Source organism: Medicago truncatula, chromosome 4 (assembly GCF_003473485.1).
Source record: "Medicago truncatula cultivar Jemalong A17 chromosome 4, MtrunA17r5.0-ANR, whole genome shotgun sequence".
NCBI classification, from domain to species: domain Eukaryota; kingdom Viridiplantae; phylum Streptophyta; class Magnoliopsida; order Fabales; family Fabaceae; genus Medicago; species Medicago truncatula.
This window is the reverse complement of record NC_053045.1, coordinates 55,839,466-55,859,483: the sequence shown is the minus strand read 5'-3', so window position 1 is coordinate 55,859,483 and position 20,018 is coordinate 55,839,466. Positions and strand designations below refer to the sequence as shown.

At 31.1% G+C, this 20,018-nt stretch overlaps 2 protein-coding genes and 1 long non-coding RNA gene across 7 annotated transcripts; 2 read left to right on the top strand and 1 right to left on the bottom strand.

Moving 5' to 3' along the window:
- The first annotated feature begins 1,640 nt into the window (after positions 1-1,640).
- LOC11439734 (heptahelical transmembrane protein 1) lies at positions 1,641-4,604 on the top strand. Its single transcript, XM_003609380.4, has 4 exons — positions 1,641-2,176; positions 2,263-2,352; positions 3,353-3,404; positions 3,549-4,604. Exons 1-4 carry the CDS (start codon positions 1,902-1,904, stop codon positions 4,227-4,229), a joined length of 1,098 nt encoding a protein of 365 aa, XP_003609428.2. The 5' UTR covers positions 1,641-1,901; the 3' UTR covers positions 4,230-4,604.
- Positions 4,605-7,283: 2,679 nt separating this feature from the next.
- Positions 7,284-13,950, top strand: LOC11440675 (probable glycosyltransferase At3g42180). 5 transcript variants are annotated; one of them, XM_039833330.1, is made up of 6 exons: positions 7,955-8,441; positions 9,684-9,841; positions 10,166-10,532; positions 12,481-12,650; positions 12,743-13,109; positions 13,195-13,950. In XM_039833330.1, exons 1-6 carry the CDS (start codon positions 8,094-8,096, stop codon positions 13,873-13,875), a joined length of 2,091 nt encoding a protein of 696 aa, XP_039689264.1. In that variant the 5' UTR covers positions 7,955-8,093; the 3' UTR covers positions 13,876-13,950. The 5 variants fall into 5 exon arrangements, with proteins under 5 accessions (XP_024637932.1, XP_039689264.1, XP_039689266.1 ...); XM_024782164.2 differs by lacking the exons at positions 12,481-12,650; positions 12,743-13,109; positions 13,195-13,950 and adding an exon at positions 11,023-11,903 and having other exon boundaries at positions 7,284-8,441; XM_039833332.1 differs by lacking the exons at positions 7,955-8,441; positions 9,684-9,841; positions 10,166-10,532 and adding an exon at positions 11,296-11,408.
- A 4,738-nt stretch (positions 13,951-18,688) lies between these two features.
- On the bottom strand, positions 18,689-20,011 carry LOC11444961 (uncharacterized). The gene is made up of 3 exons (XR_003011622.2): positions 19,820-20,011; positions 19,193-19,523; positions 18,689-19,058 (listed from the first exon to the last, which is right to left on the bottom strand). It is a non-coding gene; the product is annotated as an uncharacterized lncRNA (long non-coding RNA).
- Between the last annotated feature and the right edge of the window lie 7 nt (positions 20,012-20,018).

Here is a 20,018-nt window from a genome sequence, read left to right as displayed (position 1 = left end):
ATCTCCAAAATAAAATAAGTTGGACACAAGTTTGTGCATCAACTTGCATAACCAGGTAGATTTTTTGTGTCGATTTACACTGATTAATTTCTCACTTGACAATTGACACATGTTTGGAAGGATTATTTAAATTTGTAAAACTCTCTTTAAATAATAATATGTAAACTTCATTGTTGAGTTTGTGTGGAGACAGGCAAATAAAACAACACGTACATTAGTAAAGACGACCACAAACGCATACATTAGCAAACACGACCATATTATCGGTTTGCTTTTAGGTCTTGGTTGATATACCAAATTGTGTTGAACACATTTTGATTAATGAAATGTTATAAGTTTGTTTCCTTAAAAAAAATTGACACCATTAACCCTTGTTTAATAGACTTCTGATTGTTTTGGAACGTTGAGAGCGGCAATAGACTAAAAATTTAGAACCACTAAGAGATTTAGACATCACATCTCTACCCAAAATCTTAATATATTAGATATATGAATCATCTCTTGTATATCCAACGTTACGTTTCATGTATTTCTAATATGTGTAAAACTTAATTACTCACGATTGAATTCCAAAGTTGATAACCAAAAGATAACAAATTAATCTCCATAAGATATATCCAAGATTATAAGACCTCCATTGACCTCCTCATGATTTGTTTGAAGCTAGCCTACATTGAAGGTGAAAAATTAAAGTAATCTTTTTACCATTTTTGCAATCTTATGCTCTCTCAATCAAAGGTTCATCCTTTTTACGGTCACTCAATTTTTTTGTATTCCCCTATCAGGCTTCTCACACCTGTGAAGAAAGGATGTTAGATAGGGGATTTAATTTAAGGGCTAGGGATTGTTTTTTGTCAAAAAAAAGTCAGGGATTTAAAATGTGACTCGGATATCAAAACATTCTTTCTTATTTATTTAATTAATTTGTCTCTTGTTCTATTTCATATAAAAACATCGCTTGATAGCGTAGTCCTAAAAAAAATGGCAACTAAGCAAATGCACAATACAACTAAACTAAAGTAAAAAATAAATATTGCAGTGGTAGTTAACGTAACGACAAATTGGTTCCAATTTAAATTTCTCCATAAGTAAGAGTAGGATTATTATTTTTTTGTCCAAGTAATTTTTTTTGAAGGAAGATATTTTTTTCTTGGTGACCTATTAAGTTGAATATTTTTGACCAAATCGGATATTATTTCCTCTATTCCAAACATTTTGTAATCTTATCAATTTATTTTTGTTTCAAAATCAGAAATATATATTTTTTAAAAAGGAATTATGAGTATTTTCAAAATTGAACATATAAAAATCTTTAATTTTCAACTATACCTTCTTATTGTTTTTTTAATCGGATATCTATCTTCTACACGCAACTACATAAACTCAGGTCAGATATAAATGTAACGGATGAAAAAAGTTTTAACCTTCTTATTGATTTACTAGCTAGTATAAAATAATTAATGATAAAATTAAATACTTTAATATAAATAAATTATTTCTTAATCTAGCTATTTGAAAAGTCGTAAAGTTATGGAATGATGTATGGTTAATGAATTACCTCTTTGTAGCACCACACGTGTGAGATCTTGATTATGAAGCAAATATATGTATATAAATGACGACATATGAAACCAATAATCAAACCTGTTATTTCAGCCATCATAAATTAGTTTGGGTCTTATAACTACTTAACAAACCCCACATACATAGTGCCAAACCTTACGGAGGAGAGTGTATCCCTTAAATGCTGCAGTTGGTGCAGTGCAACCCTCATTACTCCATCATCAACATTTAGCCACACAACCAAGTCAGAGAAATATATGCTCTTCATTTTTCATAACATTTTTTTTTTTTTGTGAGAGACATCATCATAGAAAACAAAAACAATTACCAAAACGGAGATGAACTATTGTGAGACAAATTGTGTTGTCAAGAGGAACAAAGGTAAAGAAACTGATGAAACCTTGTCTTTTACACAGTCCAAGGATAATATAAAGATGTCGCATGATCGGAACAAAGGAAAACAACAACGTTACTCTCTTGTCTCGTTTATGGAACTACCGAATTATATGAAGGATAATGAATATATTTTACGTTATTATAGAGCCAATTGGCCTTTGAAAGAAGCTTTCTTCAGTCTCTTTCGTTGGCATAATGAAACTTTGAATGTTTGGACGTAAGTTTTTCATCAAGATCTGTCAATCTATCATGTTTTTTGATTAGGCTAACGTTGTTGATTTGTTTTTTCATGTGCCTTTTCAGACATTTAGTTGGATTTATTCTGTTCCTTGGGTTGACCTTGGCCAATTTGATGAAGCCTCATGTGGTGGATCTCTTACAACAATTTACAAGGTATTTTATATTAATTATATACATTTTTTTGAATAATTAATTACTATATTATATTTATATGTGTTTATATGTGAGAGGACAAAGCTACTACATAAACACACACACACACTGTCAGAAAGAATAAGAGAACCCCTCAACATTTCTCAGAAAGCATATGCCAGCTGTTATGAGCAAATCATTTGTATTGTGTATAATTTTTAGAATAAACAAGAGAATTGTAATTAAAATAATAATAATTATGTCCAACACCTTATACAATACACTCCGGCCTACTACTAAGAATTGTATGTTTATATGATGTCGAATGTGTGTACAAAAATATTTCTGTTAAAGAAAACAACAAATACATAATGAAATATGAATTTAGCTCTGGTGTAAAATGAGCGAATCAATGATTGTTATTCAATAAACTCATTTATTTGTTATTGTATCCTTGCAATATTTGAATTTGATTTGTTAATTTTGTTTACATTAACTTTAGAGGAGCTGGATCTCTAAAATACCTTAGTAACCTTACCAATTGAAAACTATAATTTTATTAGCAGAAATTCTGAAAACTAAATAAATTTGGAACAGGGCTTATGTCTGCATTTTGTTATTGCTTAACACACTCAAAGCAAACATGAGATGAAAATGGTTTCTTGGCTTCATGCACACACGTTTGATTATAAAATAAATAAAGTTAGTTAACAATAACAACTAGATCTTGGGGAATCGGTTTAAATTCAAGTTTAGGTAACCGTCCTGTTGACAAAACCAATAGTACTAAAGTTTCTATGTAGTTTGTCGTGGACATGTAATTAACTTGAACAAGGATACTTAGCAAAATTGCTTTTTACATTATCTATTCCAATATTAGCTTCTAGTTTTGTTTTTTGTGTTTGTTTTTATATTATTCAATTTGAATGAAGATTTTTATTAGGTGAACCGTCTAGCTAATAGCATAGTGTCTCTTACCACAATTCTCAACTAATTTTGCATATTATCTTTTTGTACATAGGTCTATCTCTTCAGGTGGTGAAAAAAATGTTTCTGATAGCATCAAAGTCTTGGTAAGTCGGCTCATTCTACTAAAAAAATAAATAAATTGAGTTACCAACGGAAATTATGGACCGAAAAAAATGATATATGTAACACTTAGCAACGAAATTATGAACGGATTTCATTTTTAGTACTGACAATGTAAGAATTTGCAGGGAACGGCGTTACTCTTTGATTTAAACCATCAATTACCATTGACAATGGAAGTTGAATCCTTGGAATTTGTTATAGCAAGGTGGCCATTCTTTGTCTTCTTAGGTGGTTCAATGTTCTGTCTCCTCTCTAGCAGCATTTGTCACCTATTTTCATGTCACTCCCATGACTTAAACCTGTTTCTGTTAAGAATAGATTATGTCGGAATCGCTGTCATGATCATAACCTCATTCTTCCCTCAAATTTACTATGTTTTCCTATGTCAACCTCATTGGCAACTCATCTACCTAGCCGGTATTACAGCCATGGGACTATTCACCATAGTAACATTGCTTTCCCCATCACTTTCTACCGGTAAACACCGCGCTTTTCGAGCTATGCTGTTCTGTTCAATGGGACTTTTCGGCATTGTACCTGCAGTTCATGCTTGTGTTGCGAATTGGGGAAATCCTCGGCGCAATGTTACACTAGCATATGAATGTGTCATGGCATTGTCTTACTTGATAGGGACTTTGTTCTATGTGACGCGGATACCGGAAAGATGGAGGCCTGGTTGGTTTGATTTAGCAGGACATAGTCATCAAATATTTCATATTTTGGTTGTGGTTGGTGCATTATCACATTATGCAGCTACTCTTAAAATGCTTGAATGGCGTGACACTTTTGGGTGTGACAAGGCTTAAATTAAGGATCTATGTTTCACAACATATATATATGTATGTATGTATGTATGTATGTGCACAGCATGAGATGGATTCTCTGCATTGTTGGATTTCAAGCAACTATGAGATAATTACAACTCAATTCAGAGGCTTATGCCATTCATCAAAATGTTAAATAGTATTTGTTGTCTTCTTCATTCTATCAACTGAGTCTAAACTCTCATGTATTTTTCTTTCTCCCCCTCCCATTTGAATTTGTTATTCAATATATTATTGTACCTAGAATTTATTATTCAAAAAGTATGTTATTGTGTTACTCTTAGAAACACTAGTTTAGGTATGCAAGTGTTCTACTGATTATCTTCAAATTAATGGTATGAGTTAGGAATCATCTCAGTTTATTGGAATCGCTAAGTTAGACCTTGAAGTTGAAGCAATCAAGTAATTTGTATATGAAAGTTATCGAAATTTTAAAATGATCAATGAAAAATGAAAATATTCTATTATATTAGCCTTTTATCAAACAATGTAAAGGACTAAATTGATCAAACCAAAAGGACTAATGTGGTTGAGAACCCAAAAAGACTAAAGTTGAAGAATTTCAATTTGAAGGACACTTTTTTTGATACAACAATAATTTTATAGACTAGTTTGACAACACTTTTGTTAGAAACATTTTTGTACTAGCTTGATTTTAGATTGGATATAATGGTGTATATTGCAGTGCTCCAATAGTAGACCTATAGGGTAAGATAGGTACAAATTTGCTCCAACCTTACAATCTACTCTCTAGTCTCTTCAACCATAGGAGTGAAAATAATTCATGTAGCATTTTAAATGTGACCTTTAACAAGAAATTGATGACGTGTTTGACCTATGATAATAGGAAGGAACAACGGACATTGTTTAGCTTGAGTTCATTGTCAAGAAAGTGATTTAATTCATTAAAATGCATGATATACAAGTCTATATATGCAAGCACCACCTTGAGCCAAGTGCACTAGACCTAGTGGACCATAATTAAATGTATGTTTTGACATATTCAATTTAGCCTCTTAAAAAAAATGATTTGACATTTTCAATTTTTTTTGTACAAATCTTTAAAAATAGGAAATAAAATTAAAATAATGGACAATTTTATAATTAAAAGTAAAAATAGAAAATAATAACAGAACATTTTTTGGTATACCAAACTTTAGTCTTATTGAGTTATTGTGAGCTCGTTGTCATGCAATAAAGAATTCTCTTAATTAGGAAAATATGTATATATTTTTGATAAATTAACTTTCAAATGAGACTAAGGGCATATATGTCACTTGTCATCTTCATTAGAAACATTTCAATTGTTCTCAATATGTATATATGTCGCTTACACCCCCAATATGTATATATGTCACTTGTCATCTTCATTAGAAACACTTCTTAACTTCTCAAACAACATTTAATATATGTTTGGTTTTGATTTTGAAGGGTCAAACGTGGTATTTTAAAGGTTGTAGAATGAGAATCAATTTTGCTTCTATAATTGATTTTAGCCTTAAATTTATTATTAAATCTAATTTTACATAAATACATCAAAATATATATCATTTTACATTCAACTAACTTTTATCCATAATCAATTCCCTCAAAATCAATTTTTATTAGCTAACTTTACATCCATACACATACCCTTGTATTATTTGTTCACAAATACTTCTAGTCAAATCTTCATGATCAATGACAATGAATTGATTCAGTTACGAATATACAAAATAACACATTGAAATTTGAAATTTAATTTAAAAAATAGGAATTTAACAACAATAAATTAACTATCTTTGAGAAGGAAAAAAGAACTAATTAGAGAGATATTTAAATTTGATCAATTTTATTTTGGGTCAAATAGTCAGGTCGTTAGACTCACACCTTAAAAATTAAGAAGTGGAAAATCTCGGATTTGAACTCAACTATCAATTGAGTTGCATTTACGGGAAGATCATTATTTTTTTAATATATAGAAAACATGTTCAAATTTTGTTACGGGAAGAGCATTAAATTCGTTGTTTTGGATACGAACCCTAACGAGTGAGGTGCAATTGGTAAGCGACGATGAAAGCTTATTGGTGAATTTGTTTTTGAAGAGATTGAACCTAACAAGATTATTTACTTTAAGGATCATGTTAATTTGTGCTCTTAGGGTACATGTTAAGGAACATAAAAGTAGAAATGTTCTCTCAAATTTTTTGCTTTCAATTTATTATAAATTTTAAAATTAAATTCAATGCATACATTTCAACAAAAAGTTACTATATTTGACTCGTTAACTTGTGTCTTAAGTGCACAAGTTAGTTTTTCCCTTATTTTAAATATGTTTTTGGGATTGAACCTTGAATCGAGGTTTCGGAAACATTGATTTATTGTAGTAATTCTTGAAACCGAGTTTTGGTAGTAGTGTAGCCGTGCGTGAATTGTTGGAAACAAAGAAAATGTTGAGTTTGGAAGCTCACCAATTCCTTGTAGAATAGCACTATTCAGCTTATTATCCATGAGTCTCACCTCTTCTAGTTTATTAAACATTTCTATTTTTTATGGAATTGAACTTGTGAGCTCATTTTATGATAAATATAGAACTTGTAGTGATTTCAATTTCCCTACGCTTGATGGAAATTTACCATGGAGAAATTCTAATATGGTCACAGGATCAAAGAAAAATTGTTTGATCACACACGCATGAAAAAAATATTTTTTTAATAATAAGGAGGAAATTGATAAAAAAAACTAACGACTACTCTATTCTGCATCTTTCATATATTTAAGGATATTTTAATATAAATTTAAGTTTTGAATGAATTTTACCTACAAGATATTGCTACTCAAACAAACTTCAAAATACTTAAAACTTTATCTTGAAATAATGTTAGGTTTAAATACGTATTTGACTTTATTTCGTTTTTTAATTTAAATTACATGTGAATGAATTGATGGAACAAAAATTCACTTAAATTTTTATTGAAAAAAATTTGCTAAAGTATTTGGGGTAGGATATATTGATGCGTTGCATATTCATATAAATAACGCCCATAAAAAATGGAAAATATTTCGAAGACATACAATATCCATTTTACAAGGGAGAGAGATAGGAATAGAAAGTTAGGAGTAATAGCAGATGAGAAGAGAAAAACAGAGATAAAAATGAAGTATTGAAAAATGTAGACAAACCAATACATATCCACTCAATCCAAACAGGGCTCTTGAAGTATCTTTATCTTTGTCTCTCTTAACTGTTTTATGTCTTGGATTAAAACAACATAAGCATGAAACCTCATTGGGAAACCATTGAGGATGTTGATACAATGAAGAGAATCAGAGTAGCAAACAAAATTAGTAATACCCATTTCTTTGGCCAACATGAGACCCTTATAGATGACATAAAGCTCAACGTACAAGATATCAAGTAAATTTTAGATGTATCCAATCCAGTAAAGCCTGATAAGAAAAAACCTGCATCATTTCTTAAAATTCCTCCATAACCTGCTCTTATAGGAGATCTAAGGCAACTTCCATCAACATTAAGGATGACACAAGAATGATTATTGTTGTTCCATTTGATGAATTGGGCTTCATGAGTAGTACTAGAGATGAAAGGATAAGAAGCTTTGAGGGTATCAACCATACCTTGAATGTTGAAGGATAACTTAGTGTTCAACCGGTTCTTGTTTCCTAAGCACATCAAGTTTCGATTCCTCCATGCCCACCAAATTGTTGCTGCAAAAAGGAAATAGTAAGGCCCCATCACCCTGTTCTTGATCCAATTTATAGTGTCGTCGTTAGAGAAAAAATCAGATTGATTAAATCCTGCTTGCTGCCACAAGTGCTTAGAATGGGTTCAATCACACACACACAATGAAGAAAAGTCTCATCATATGCAGAATGGGCTACATTTCTATGAACGGGTCAGGTTCTTCCTCTTTCTGGTCATGCCCTTGGTGTTCTCTTCGTTTCATAGAGTCCCTTGCTCCCTGCATTGACATTCATGATATGTTGCTGTCAGTTAAAGATGTATTCTCTTCTGGCAGCCCCCATGCTCACATTCTTTACACTCAGCTTCCCTCATTTGCCATAGACCTCATAAATAATATGCAACTCAATTTCAATGCTTCTGCAGAGAACGCATTCATATGGACTCATAACAAAAATTGCATCTACACTGCTAATAGTGGATATTCTTGGATATTGGCTCGCATGAATTCGGTAATCAACTCTCCTTTGTCTTGGTCTTGGTTTTGGAAATTACAATCGTCGAAGAAGATTAAATTCCTGTTTTGGTTAGCTAGTCAAAATTCGGTACCTACTCTCTCTATGTTGAATGAGTGTTTAGAAATAAAAGTTTTACGAATATTATTCTTCTTACTAAAAAAATCAACAGGAAAATTTACAAACTGAAAGAAAGTTGAATCAAAAAGCAATTAATTTGGCAAAATTAACATGCGTAATTGTACTAATCACATCATAAGATAAGATTTTGCTTAAAAAAATCATCATAAGATATAAAATTTGACTTAGAGTATACTAGTACTACATTTTTTGAGATCATGGATCTCTTCACCTCTCGAGGAGGTTGGACTTTCCTCACTTTCAGTCAAATCCGCAGTTTGAATTTCAATGTACAAAGCTCACAAACCAATAAATGTGTGATCCAAGAGAGAATTTCAATGTGATCCACACGTGAATTAATGAGATTCAAATATAAATATCAAACCATTGAAAATATGTTAAAAATATGTAGTACTCCACTATAAAGTAGTATATCCCTCTTTCTCGTATCTCAATTCTCATTCTCAAGTGCTTAACGTACAATATAATTCCTTTTAAACTTGCACAAAAATAAATGTTCTCATTCATGATCCATGTGCAAGGTAATTTGTAAATGTATACAACTACACTAACCCTACTTTTCAGGTTGATGATACAATACATGCCTTCAACCATACGAACACCTAATACTAAAAGATTGTTGAATAGTCTTAGAATAACTTAGGTCTGCAACTTCTTAGACATGCTCACATGACTTCATTTACATTACCTTAATTACTCCTAACATATATAATTAAATATCATGAAGGCAAATATTCATTCAACCTGCAACTCTGAAACTGTCATACATGGAGGCCTTAAGATGTTTCACAACTTCACTGTTACTACCACTCTTCTTCTTCCTCATTTTTCTCTTCACTTCTCAAAAAGGATTTCATTTTTCCTTCTTTGTTTTTCCTTTCTCTCTTCCTAGTATAAAAGACATGAATAATGCAACACAAGTAATTAAACCTCATCAGTTTCTGACTTATAACTCTGCATATAGAAGCTTTGACCATAAAGAAAACAGTAGCATTAAGGTATTAATGATCAACAAAAAAGTTTCAGCTCAAAGTTTTGTATTATCTATCTGTTTTCTCAAACCAAAGTTTCTATTTCATCATCTTTGTTTGCATGCAGAAAATTATGAGTAGCTTGGATAGAGTTGAAGGAAGTTTGTCCGAAGCTCGAGCCTCAATTCGAGAAGCAATTCTTTCAAGGAATTACAGTACTTCAAGGAGGCGTGATGTTTTTGTCCCAAGAGGGTCCATTTACAGAAATCCATATGCTTTTCATCAGTTAAGTTTGAGAAATTCTTCTGAATTAAAATTTCAATGTTTTAGTCTTTAAAAATGGCACTGTTGCATTCGCGACTTTGATATTATAAAAAATTATAATCAAATATAGTTAGCATGACTTTGATACTGCGAAAAATCATAGTCAAATACAGCTAACGCAACCATGTAATTGTGATGTTGCAACTACTATAGCGGTTGCTGATAACTTTTAAAACATTGGACATATATAGTTGCACCTGCAATTCGAAACCTTGATAACCTACTATGATTCTTTATTACTAACAAGTCCTTGTATTTTTCTCTAAATAAAATTATGAAAATCAGGAGCCACATGGAAATGGTGAAGAGATTGAAGATTTGGGTATACCAAGAAGGAGAGCAACCAATAGTACATGATGGACCAGTGAACAACATATATGCAATTGAAGGTCAATTCATTGATGAAATAGACAATAGCAAAATGAGTCCTTTTAAGGCTAAGCACCCTAATGAGGCACACATATTTTTCCTTCCTTTTAGTGTTGCAAATGTGGTTCAATATGTTTATAAGCCAATTATGTCCAAAAAGGATTTCAACCGTGACAGACTTCATAGAATGGTGGAGGATTATGTAAATGTTGTGGCTCATAAGTATCCTTATTGGAATAGAAGCAATGGTGCTGACCATTTTCTCCTCTCTTGTCATGACTGGGTAATTTTCTTCTCACACTTCATTTGATTAATTACTAGGAACTTAAACATGCTGAGGTTTATTATTGTTTTTCCATAATATGCATGTATGCAATGTCTAGTGTCTATAACTCTGCATTAAATTTGTTTAACCATCATGTACATTTTAAAAATATTGCTAATATATACTTCAATCAAATACTAATTATTGTAGTGAATTTGGTTATGAAGGCATGTCCCTATTATTTATTTTTATTTTGCTGAAACATGTCATAATTTTAATCCATGATGTTTTTTTAGAAAATTCATATAACAAATACCTAATGTATTTGATGAACCTGGTGTCAGACAGAATAAATGCCTTACTTGGAGATTCATATTTCATGTAATGTTTTCAATTCTGCAGTTCAATTAGTCTGACATAATAGAAATATTTTATTAACATTATAACCTATGCTTTAAATTTTTTAATGTCTGCAACCAAAGTTTAAATGCTTTACTTGATAATTCAGGCACCAGAAATCTCAGATGCAAATCCAAACCTCTTCAAAAACTTCACAAGAGTCTTATGCAATGCCAACACTTCTGAAGGGTTCCAACCCAAAAGGGATGTGTCTATCCCTGAAGTGTACTTACCAGTTGGAAAGTTAGGCCCACCAAATCTGGGCCAAAGCCCATTAAACAGAACCATATTAGCCTTCTTTTCTGGTGGGGCCCATGGTGACATTAGAAAATTATTACTAAATCATTGGAAGAACAAAGATGCACAAGTTCAAGTTCATGAGTATCTTCCAAAGGGTCAAAACTATACAGAATTAATGGGACTAAGTAAATTTTGTTTGTGTCCAAGTGGATATGAAGTGGCTAGTCCAAGAATTGTGGAAGCAATTAATGCTGGGTGTGTACCTGTGATTATTTCTCAGAATTATTCCTTGCCTTTCAATGATGTGTTGAATTGGAGTGAATTTTCAGTTGAAATTCCAGTGGAGAAAATAGTAGAGATTAAGAATATATTACAAAATGTTACAAAAGATAAGTACATGAAGTTGCATATGAATGTGATGAAAGTTCAAAAGCATTTTGTTATGAATAGGCCTGCTAAGCCTTTTGATGTGATGCACATGATACTTCATTCAATTTGGCTTAGAAGACTTAATTTCAGACTCATTGACTCAAAATAAATAAAATAAAAGTTGTTTCTGCATGCTGGGTGTGTAACTGTGATTTTTCAAGTAATTATGTTCTGTGAACATTATAGATTCAATTGAAATATAAATGTATAGATCCTAATGTAAACCATGGCACATGGCCTGATTAAAGTTTCATCTGTAACTGTGATATGATTAATTAATGTACATTAGTTAAAATTTCAACACTGCTCTTATTTTAGCTAACGCTTGTGTATGTTATTAACTTATTTGATGTCTTTTTCCAAAATTTAGCAGATGCTTAATGCAATAGAAATGTTAAGGACATGTACACGTGAGCATCTATGTAAGTGGGCCGTAGCTGACGGCACCATTTATTCGTTATTGGTATCTTTTCTATATATAAAATTGATTAGCTTTTGTTTTGTTTTGTTTTGAGATAAGATAAGATTATTTATTTGGTGTTAGGTCGTGTTCATGACATTTGTGCACTTGACTCTATTAATTTATAACTAAAGTTATTTTATACTACATGGTGGTGATACTGAGGCATCTTTCTTTGTCTTGGGGCAGATTTACAAGTTCTGAGATGAAAGTTTTCAAATCTTCATTAATATGCCCTTTGATCTTTCTAGTGCTCTTCCTCAATTTTTTCCTTGTTATTTTCACTCCAAATGAAAATCATATGATCCATATCAACTCACCTCATGAGCTTCTCTCGATCTCATCAAATAATGTTAGCTACAATAATATAAGTTAAACATGGATTAAGGTGCTCTCATTGTTCTCACATGTCTTTTTAATTTTTTGTTTTGTTTTCAGTTTGGTGATGGGAGAAAGAACATGACTAGTTTGGAGAAGATTGAAGAAGATTTAGCACAAACAAGAGCATTGATTCAGAGAGCAATTCGGTCCAAGAAGTCCACAACCAACATGAAACAGAGTTTTGTTCCAAAAGGGTCCATTTACTTGAATCCACATGCTTTTCACCAGTTAAGTTTAATTATAACAATTTCAAATCTATGCTTTTCAGCTAAACCAGTTTGGTTATACTTGTACAATAATATGTTTTCCCCTAAACCAGGAGCCACAAGGAGATGGTGAAGAGATTCAAGGTATGGGTATACAAGGAAGGAGAGCAACCATTGGTGCATGATGGACCTGTAAACAACAAATATTCCATTGAAGGACAATTCATTGATGAAATGGACACAAGTAACAAGAGTCCATTCAAGGCTACTCATCCTGAACTGGCCCATGTTTTCTTTCTTCCTTTCAGCGTGTCTAAGGTCATTCGCTATGTTTACAAGCCTAGAAAGTCAAGATCAGATTATAATCCTCATCGCTTACAGCTTTTAGTTGAGGATTATATCAAAATTGTTGCCAACAAGTATCCTTATTGGAACATAAGTCAAGGTGCTGACCATTTTCTGCTTTCATGCCATGATTGGGTAGGTTCACAATTTCACCATTTTTGAATTTAAGTAGTCTATGTGATGATGTTACAAGAAAAATACCCTTTACTTAATGATTCAGGGACCAAGAGTTTCATATGCTAATCCTAAACTCTTCAAGCACTTCATCAGAGCACTCTGCAATGCCAACACTTCAGAAGGATTTTGGCCTAACAGAGATGTGTCCATCCCTCAATTGAATTTGCCTGTTGGAAAGCTTGGCCCACCTAATACAGACCAACACCCTAATAACCGAACAATCTTAACTTTTTTTGCTGGTGGTGCCCATGGTAAGATTAGAAAAAAATTGCTCAAGAGTTGGAAGGACAAGGATGAAGAAGTTCAAGTTCATGAGTACCTTCCAAAAGGTCAAGATTATACAAAGTTGATGGGTCTAAGCAAGTTTTGTTTGTGCCCTAGTGGACATGAAGTGGCAAGTCCAAGAGTGGTGGAAGCAATTTATGCAGGATGTGTCCCAGTGATAATTTGTGACAATTACTCTTTGCCTTTTAGTGATGTGCTTAATTGGAGTCAATTCTCCATGGAAATTGCAGTTGATAGAATACCAGAAATTAAGACTATTTTACAAAATATTACAGAAACAAAGTATAGGGTGTTGTATTCAAATGTTAGACGTGTAAGAAAGCATTTTGAGATGAATAGGCCAGCAAAGCCATTTGATTTGATACATATGATACTTCACTCTGTTTGGCTCAGACGTTTAAATTTTAGATTACATTTGAAACAAATGTACCCTTCTTAAGCACCAAAAATATCAAAATTAATAATATTTAATTTTTTAAAAAATAATCTTACTTCTACAAATGACATGATCATACTTTTCGATGGTTCTTATGACAACAATAAGGGAATGACTTCTACAAAAGATTTGATCATACATTGTGATCGCTTCAACAATAATGATGAGGGAGCTGCTTCTACGTTACCCTCCTCCAACTCCAAGAATTCATAGCCTTTGGACCTGAATATATTCCATTGTATTCGAATTGTAATTGTGGTCTATATATATACTTACTTTATTACTTTTTACTTTACTTTACTATTTATTACTTTATTATTTATTTATTATTTATTAAAATTGATGTCATATGAATTTCCAATTTTGTCCCTAGAGGGGCAATTTGGTAATTTTATAATTCCTTATCTTTGGAGAGTGCCAACTCATCCAAATTCTATATTTTATTTTATATTTTATATTTATTTTATAAGATTAAAAATAATCTTAAATTCAGTTGCTTCTTCATTGCCGTTGTGGGAGATTAAGGTATCGTTTGACCCGGCTGTTTTTCAACTTCTCTATATTTTTTAGGAGAAGTTAGTCTATCAAGCCCGGATACCCCAAAATGGAGATGTAACCGTACTGGATACGTATCAGATTCTGATACTCCGCGGATACGTACCCACGAAGTATCAGAATTAATTATTTTAATTTAAAATATATATTTTATCGGATACTTATAAGATAATCGACAGATACACACGAATACTTATACATTTTTTATTTTGATCACATGTATTATTTTTTGTAAATTGCGACTTTTATGATTATATAGTATTGAATAGTAATCAATGTTTTTCTAAGTATTTTACATGCATATAAATTTTAGTATAAATAATTTGTTAACGTATATTAGCCGTATCGTATCCTAATTTTAAAAAAAAATTTGTATCCGCGTACCCGTATTTGTACTACGTATCCGGGCTTCATAGGGTCGAACACAATATCAATTAAATGCTTACTAAAAAAAACACTTTTTTTGAATGCATAAAATTGAATGGAATGAGCTTTGGCCAAAAGTTGTTGAATGTTACTTTATAAAACTACTTCTTGACAATTTATTTCAAAAACACCTCTTTTCAACTCACGTTGGAAACCTTTTCTTTTATTTTTAATATTATATTTCAATATGTTTTTTCTTCCATTTATATTAATTTTATTTAATTTTTTGAACCGTTCCATCTAAATTTTTAAGGAGGTTTCATTTAATTTTATTATCTTTTTTTCAAAGGAATTTTATTATCTTTTTATCACTTATATATTTAATTTCAATATCGTTTAATCATCACAACCTCACAAATATTTTATTCACGTTGTCATTTAATGATACCAAATATTTTTATTTCCTTTCTTCAACCTCGCGAATACACACACACACATTAACGTTTAGAGTAATATTTTATGGTCATTTGTCTGTTTTTTTGTTACGTTAATGCATATAATTTTTTTTAGTGTTGCTTGGTTGAGTGCTACCTCACCGATTTTTTTTAACTATTTTCCAATTTTTATATTTTTAAATTTTTTTAACTATTTTCCAATTTTTTTAATATTAACTATTTTCCAATTTTTTCTTCCAATTTCAGTTGCTTCTACACTGCTGTTGTGGGAGATTAAGATATCGATTGACCCGATTTTTTTTCAACTTCTCTACATTTTTAAGGAGAATTTAAGCCAAATACAATATCAATTAAGTACTTACTAAAAAAGACACTTTTTTTTTAATGCATAAAATTGAATGGAATGAGCTTTGGCCAAAAGTTGTTGAATGTTATTTCAAAAAACTACTTCTCGACGATTTATTTCACAAGCATCTCTCTTCAATTCACGCCGGGAACCTTTTCTTTTATTTTTTAATATTATATTTCAATATTTTTTTTTCTTCCATTTTTTTTTTGAACCGTTCCATTTAATTTTTTTTAAGGATGTTCCACTTAATTTTATTACCTTTTTTTTTCAAAAGAATTTTATTATCTTTTTATCATTTATATATTTAATTTCAATATTGTTTAATCATCACAACCTCACAAATATTTTTATTCACGCTGTCATTTATGATACCAAATATTTTTATTTTCTTTCTTCAACCTCGCTAATATATACATACACACATTAGCGTTTAGAGTAATGTTTTATGTGTGTCTGTTTTTTTGTTACACTGATGCGCATAATTTTTTTTGGCGTTGCATACTGCGTATTTTTATTTTTATAAGATTTTGATTTTAATTAAAAGTAAAATTGTAGATATCTTTTCTTCAAAAAAGGTATAGGTACCTAAAAAAACTATGCTTAATTTTTTTATTATTCATAAAAACTAACCATATTTGTTTCCATGACACCAACAATGTAACAAATATAATATAAATTTTTATATTTTTGAAAGAGACCAAAAATATGGTATTCTTATAACGAAATTTGTTATAAAGTATAATTGAAATAAAAAAAATCAACTATTTTGATATTATTTATGTTATTATTTCAGACTCCTTATATTGTTTATCCTATTCAAATATTTAACAAGTCATTTATATGATGATACAAATTTGTATTCATGTTACACAAAATAAACGTTATTGAGTAAATATAGTATTTGTAAAAAAAAAAAAAATTTTTTTTTTTAACATTTTTGGCCTTCAGAAAATATTTTAAACATTTTTATTTATTTATTTATTATGTTAATTCATAATAAATTCAAAGTTTTGTCCTCGTGAACTTTTGATAGGAACAATGCATAAATAAATCTTACTTTGTTATGTGGAATTTAGTAGAGGTCATGATGATTGAATTTTAGCTCATTGTAAGGTTTTGACACAATTGTTATTTTAGTTTCTGGTACTGTAGTTGAAAAAATTGATGCATGTGGGTTATTTTATTTTTTGTGAGCAATCCTAAAGTTGTAACAGTTTTCGTATTTGGTTTATTCTTTCTTATATCATTGAGCCGTACGAAAGTTGATTGGTGTAAATTTGTTTTGGTCATATCATTGAGGTCCAGAAAGTTGACGATACAGAAATTTGTGCATTTAAGATCAGGTTGAATTGATGATACAAAAATTGATCACATTGAAATATGTTAGTTTCTTTCAATATCAGAATGAACAAAGAGAATAAAATTAAATGATGTATTATTGTATTTCTATATAAGACTTTCAATGTCAAGGGATTATGACTACATTAATGATCTCAAGAATGATTTGGACATTTGGAAAATAGGATTTGGAGTGTTGGATTCTTGGATTATGACGGGTAGTAATGAGAATCAACATATGAAGCTCGTTATTTGTGATGCAAAAGTTAGATGAGTTAGTTAAAATTTGTTGTAATTTTCATTATGATTTATCAATGTTAATTATTAGTGTACATTTTGATTTATTTATATTTTTTGGTTTCTTTCTCGGATTTAGGGTGATTGAGTTCATGTAATAACTCGATATAGAGAATTGGAGCAAGGCTTTGATCGAGGAAAACAAGACTTATACTTTGTATAATTGTCATATGTTTGATAATGACGTTGCATTTAATCCCTTTAAGGTTGTTTTTAGTTCTGGTACAAAGATGCAGAAGTATGACAAGTTAACTAACGTTCTTACTCATGAATTTCGCTTTAAGTCATTTAAGAAAATTCAAGATGGAAAATTTAAAACTGACGTTTTATATGGTATAATTATGTGCTTTAATTTATTTCTGTGTTTTCTCCGATTATATTGTTCTTATAGATGTAATTTTTTTTTTAAGAAATCATCGGACTTCTTCATGAGATTGTCAAGACACCGTGTACGAACATTGTTTTGAAAGATAAAAAGTATTATTTTCTAATTTTTCAGGATCAGGTGATACAATTTTATATAAGTTTGATAATGACCTGAAAGATGTATTTACTTATACAGTGGGAATATGGTTGATAATGACCTGAAAAAAATACTTTGTAGCTTTATCATTTACTATCTATATACATTGAGTTATTTGCTTCTATTTTGTAGTCAATGGCAACCCAAATATATGTAACAATTGGTCAGGTTCGAGGCTGGTCATCAACCTAAATCATCTGGTTGTTGAGAAGTTTAAGACTTAGTAAGTTTGCATTATGATTTCAAAATACAGTGTTAGAGTAACTTATTATTTCACAATCTGATTTGATTGTTGTTTGACCATGTTTATTGAATTGTTGTTGTGACCTTAACACTTCTCAAACTTAGAGTCAAAGCTTCAGTCAGAACTTAAGTCAGAGTTCAGCTTCTTCTCAACGTACTTCGTACAATTATTTTTTCAATTTGTCTCAAGTTAGGCCAATTATTGAATTTACAAACTTAGTAAAGGTTTGTTTTTTTTTTTTTATGCACAAACATGCTTTGAATTTTTTTACGCACAAAATAAAAATACATATTGCATTATTCTTTATTTTATGTGCATAATTTGTGTTAGGAAACATACTGCATCACTATTTGGAAAACAACTAAATTCAATCATAACCAATTTGAATGGTATTACGAGAGTTGCATTAAATGTTCGAAGACATCAATGTCAAATGATGCTAGCTATAGATGCACATGCGGGAGCGATGCTTAATTTCCGTTTGTTTCAACAATGTTAATTAGCCAACGAGGTACATATAATTCACATGCATGCATTTATCTAGACTTTATAGGAAGCTAATATGAAGATAAATTAGAAGTCATGGTACATTTTCTTTAGCTTATGCCACCTTTATTTTATAAATTATATGTAACTATATTCACATACATCTTATCCATGTTAATATGCATTAGACTAATATTGCAGTTATTTCCCTGTTTAGTATTTTCCAAACGAGGTGTCAAGAACAATTCTGAAAGAAATGCGCAAAACAATCACTATCATTGATGACCAGACATAGAGAAAATATAAGTGTCGCCCCATTACCGCCGAAAGAGCAAGCTATGAAAAATACTTGGATGGACAGTGGTTCAATTTCAGCAGAGAACGTGTGATGGAAGAAGGTGGTAAGCTTATCTTTGATCTCGAAAAGTCATCAAAGAACTTGCACGTTCGAGTTGTTCAAAAGTAGATCTTTGTTGTTGAACTATTTGAACTTCTACTATTTTAGCGTATCGCTTTGGATTGTTATCGTAAACTATCTTGACTTTGGGATGCCATTTGTTCTTTTCATTTTGTCTGATGTAAATATTGGAAAAAATTCATTTTTGGTTAGTCTACGACACTTGCAGTCTCTTTTATAAATCTAACTATTATGTGATGTTAATATGCACATTGTTGGTTCCTTCATTGATTCATGCAAGTATTCTTACCTCTCCATTCCAAATCTTGGCTGCAATATGTTGGCCAAAATTCGGCAACAAAGACGTCTCAGAAGGTCCTCTGCCATAGCCCTCTTGAACCACTCCTACAGAAGGAGGTTGTGAGCCAGATACTTCCTTTGATGATGGCATCTCGATATCAACCTGAGACTATGAACCAGAGCCTTCCGGTCCCTCGCTCAGACCACGCCCACGACCAGTTGACCACATCGTCACCCACGTGTCCTTGCCTGAGTGTTTGCCACTCGCTCTCCGCAGACAGAAGCATGCAATGACTCCTTACCATGTCGTGTCCTACCAACATCTTCGTTATTCATATATACTACAAAAAAAAAAAAAAAAATCTTGTCGAACACTTGGAACACGTTAAAACAAACTACTTAAATCCAATTCAAATATACAAAAAAAAAAAGGCAGCCAGTAACCAATTAGATTTCATTACAAGCATAACATAAAGGAACCAAATACAAGCAATTTGGAATGGGATTATTATTGTATACCTGAAGAATCAAGCAGTTTAGAAACTGAGTATCAAATACAGAACAACTGTAGCAATAATATTGCAATCAATAGTTATATACTAGAAACTGAAACTTAAAATTTAAGTGGAGATTTTACCTTAACTTTGGAGATAACCCTAACAAAACTCTTACGAGAACAGATTTTAGGAACAAGATTCAACAATAGGTCGACTTAGAGAAATCATTTGATGCGTACAGAAGGAACATAAATTGGGTGAAAAATGAACTGGAGAAGGAATAGGTCGATTTTTGAACTCAGAGAAAGGAAGATGAAATGAGACAGTGAAAATACAAAT

Coding starts and splice junctions, on each gene's coding strand:
- LOC11440675 (XM_039833330.1), top strand. CDS start 8,094: ATGAAGAAAAGTCTCATCATATGCAGAATGGGCTACATTTCTATGAAC. Junction 8,442..9,683: donor TATTGGCTCGCATGAATTCG/GTAATCAACTCT, acceptor GTTTGCATGCAG/AAAATTATGAGTAGCTTGGA. Junction 10,533..12,480: donor TCCTCTCTTGTCATGACTGG/GTAATTTTCTTC, acceptor TTTTGTTTTCAG/TTTGGTGATGGGAGAAAGAA.
- LOC11439734 (XM_003609380.4), top strand. CDS start 1,902: ATGAACTATTGTGAGACAAATTGTGTTGTCAAGAGGAACAAAGGTAAA. Junction 2,177..2,262: donor GAAACTTTGAATGTTTGGAC/GTAAGTTTTTCA, acceptor GTGCCTTTTCAG/ACATTTAGTTGGATTTATTC. Junction 2,353..3,352: donor CTCTTACAACAATTTACAAG/GTATTTTATATT, acceptor TTTTGTACATAG/GTCTATCTCTTCAGGTGGTG.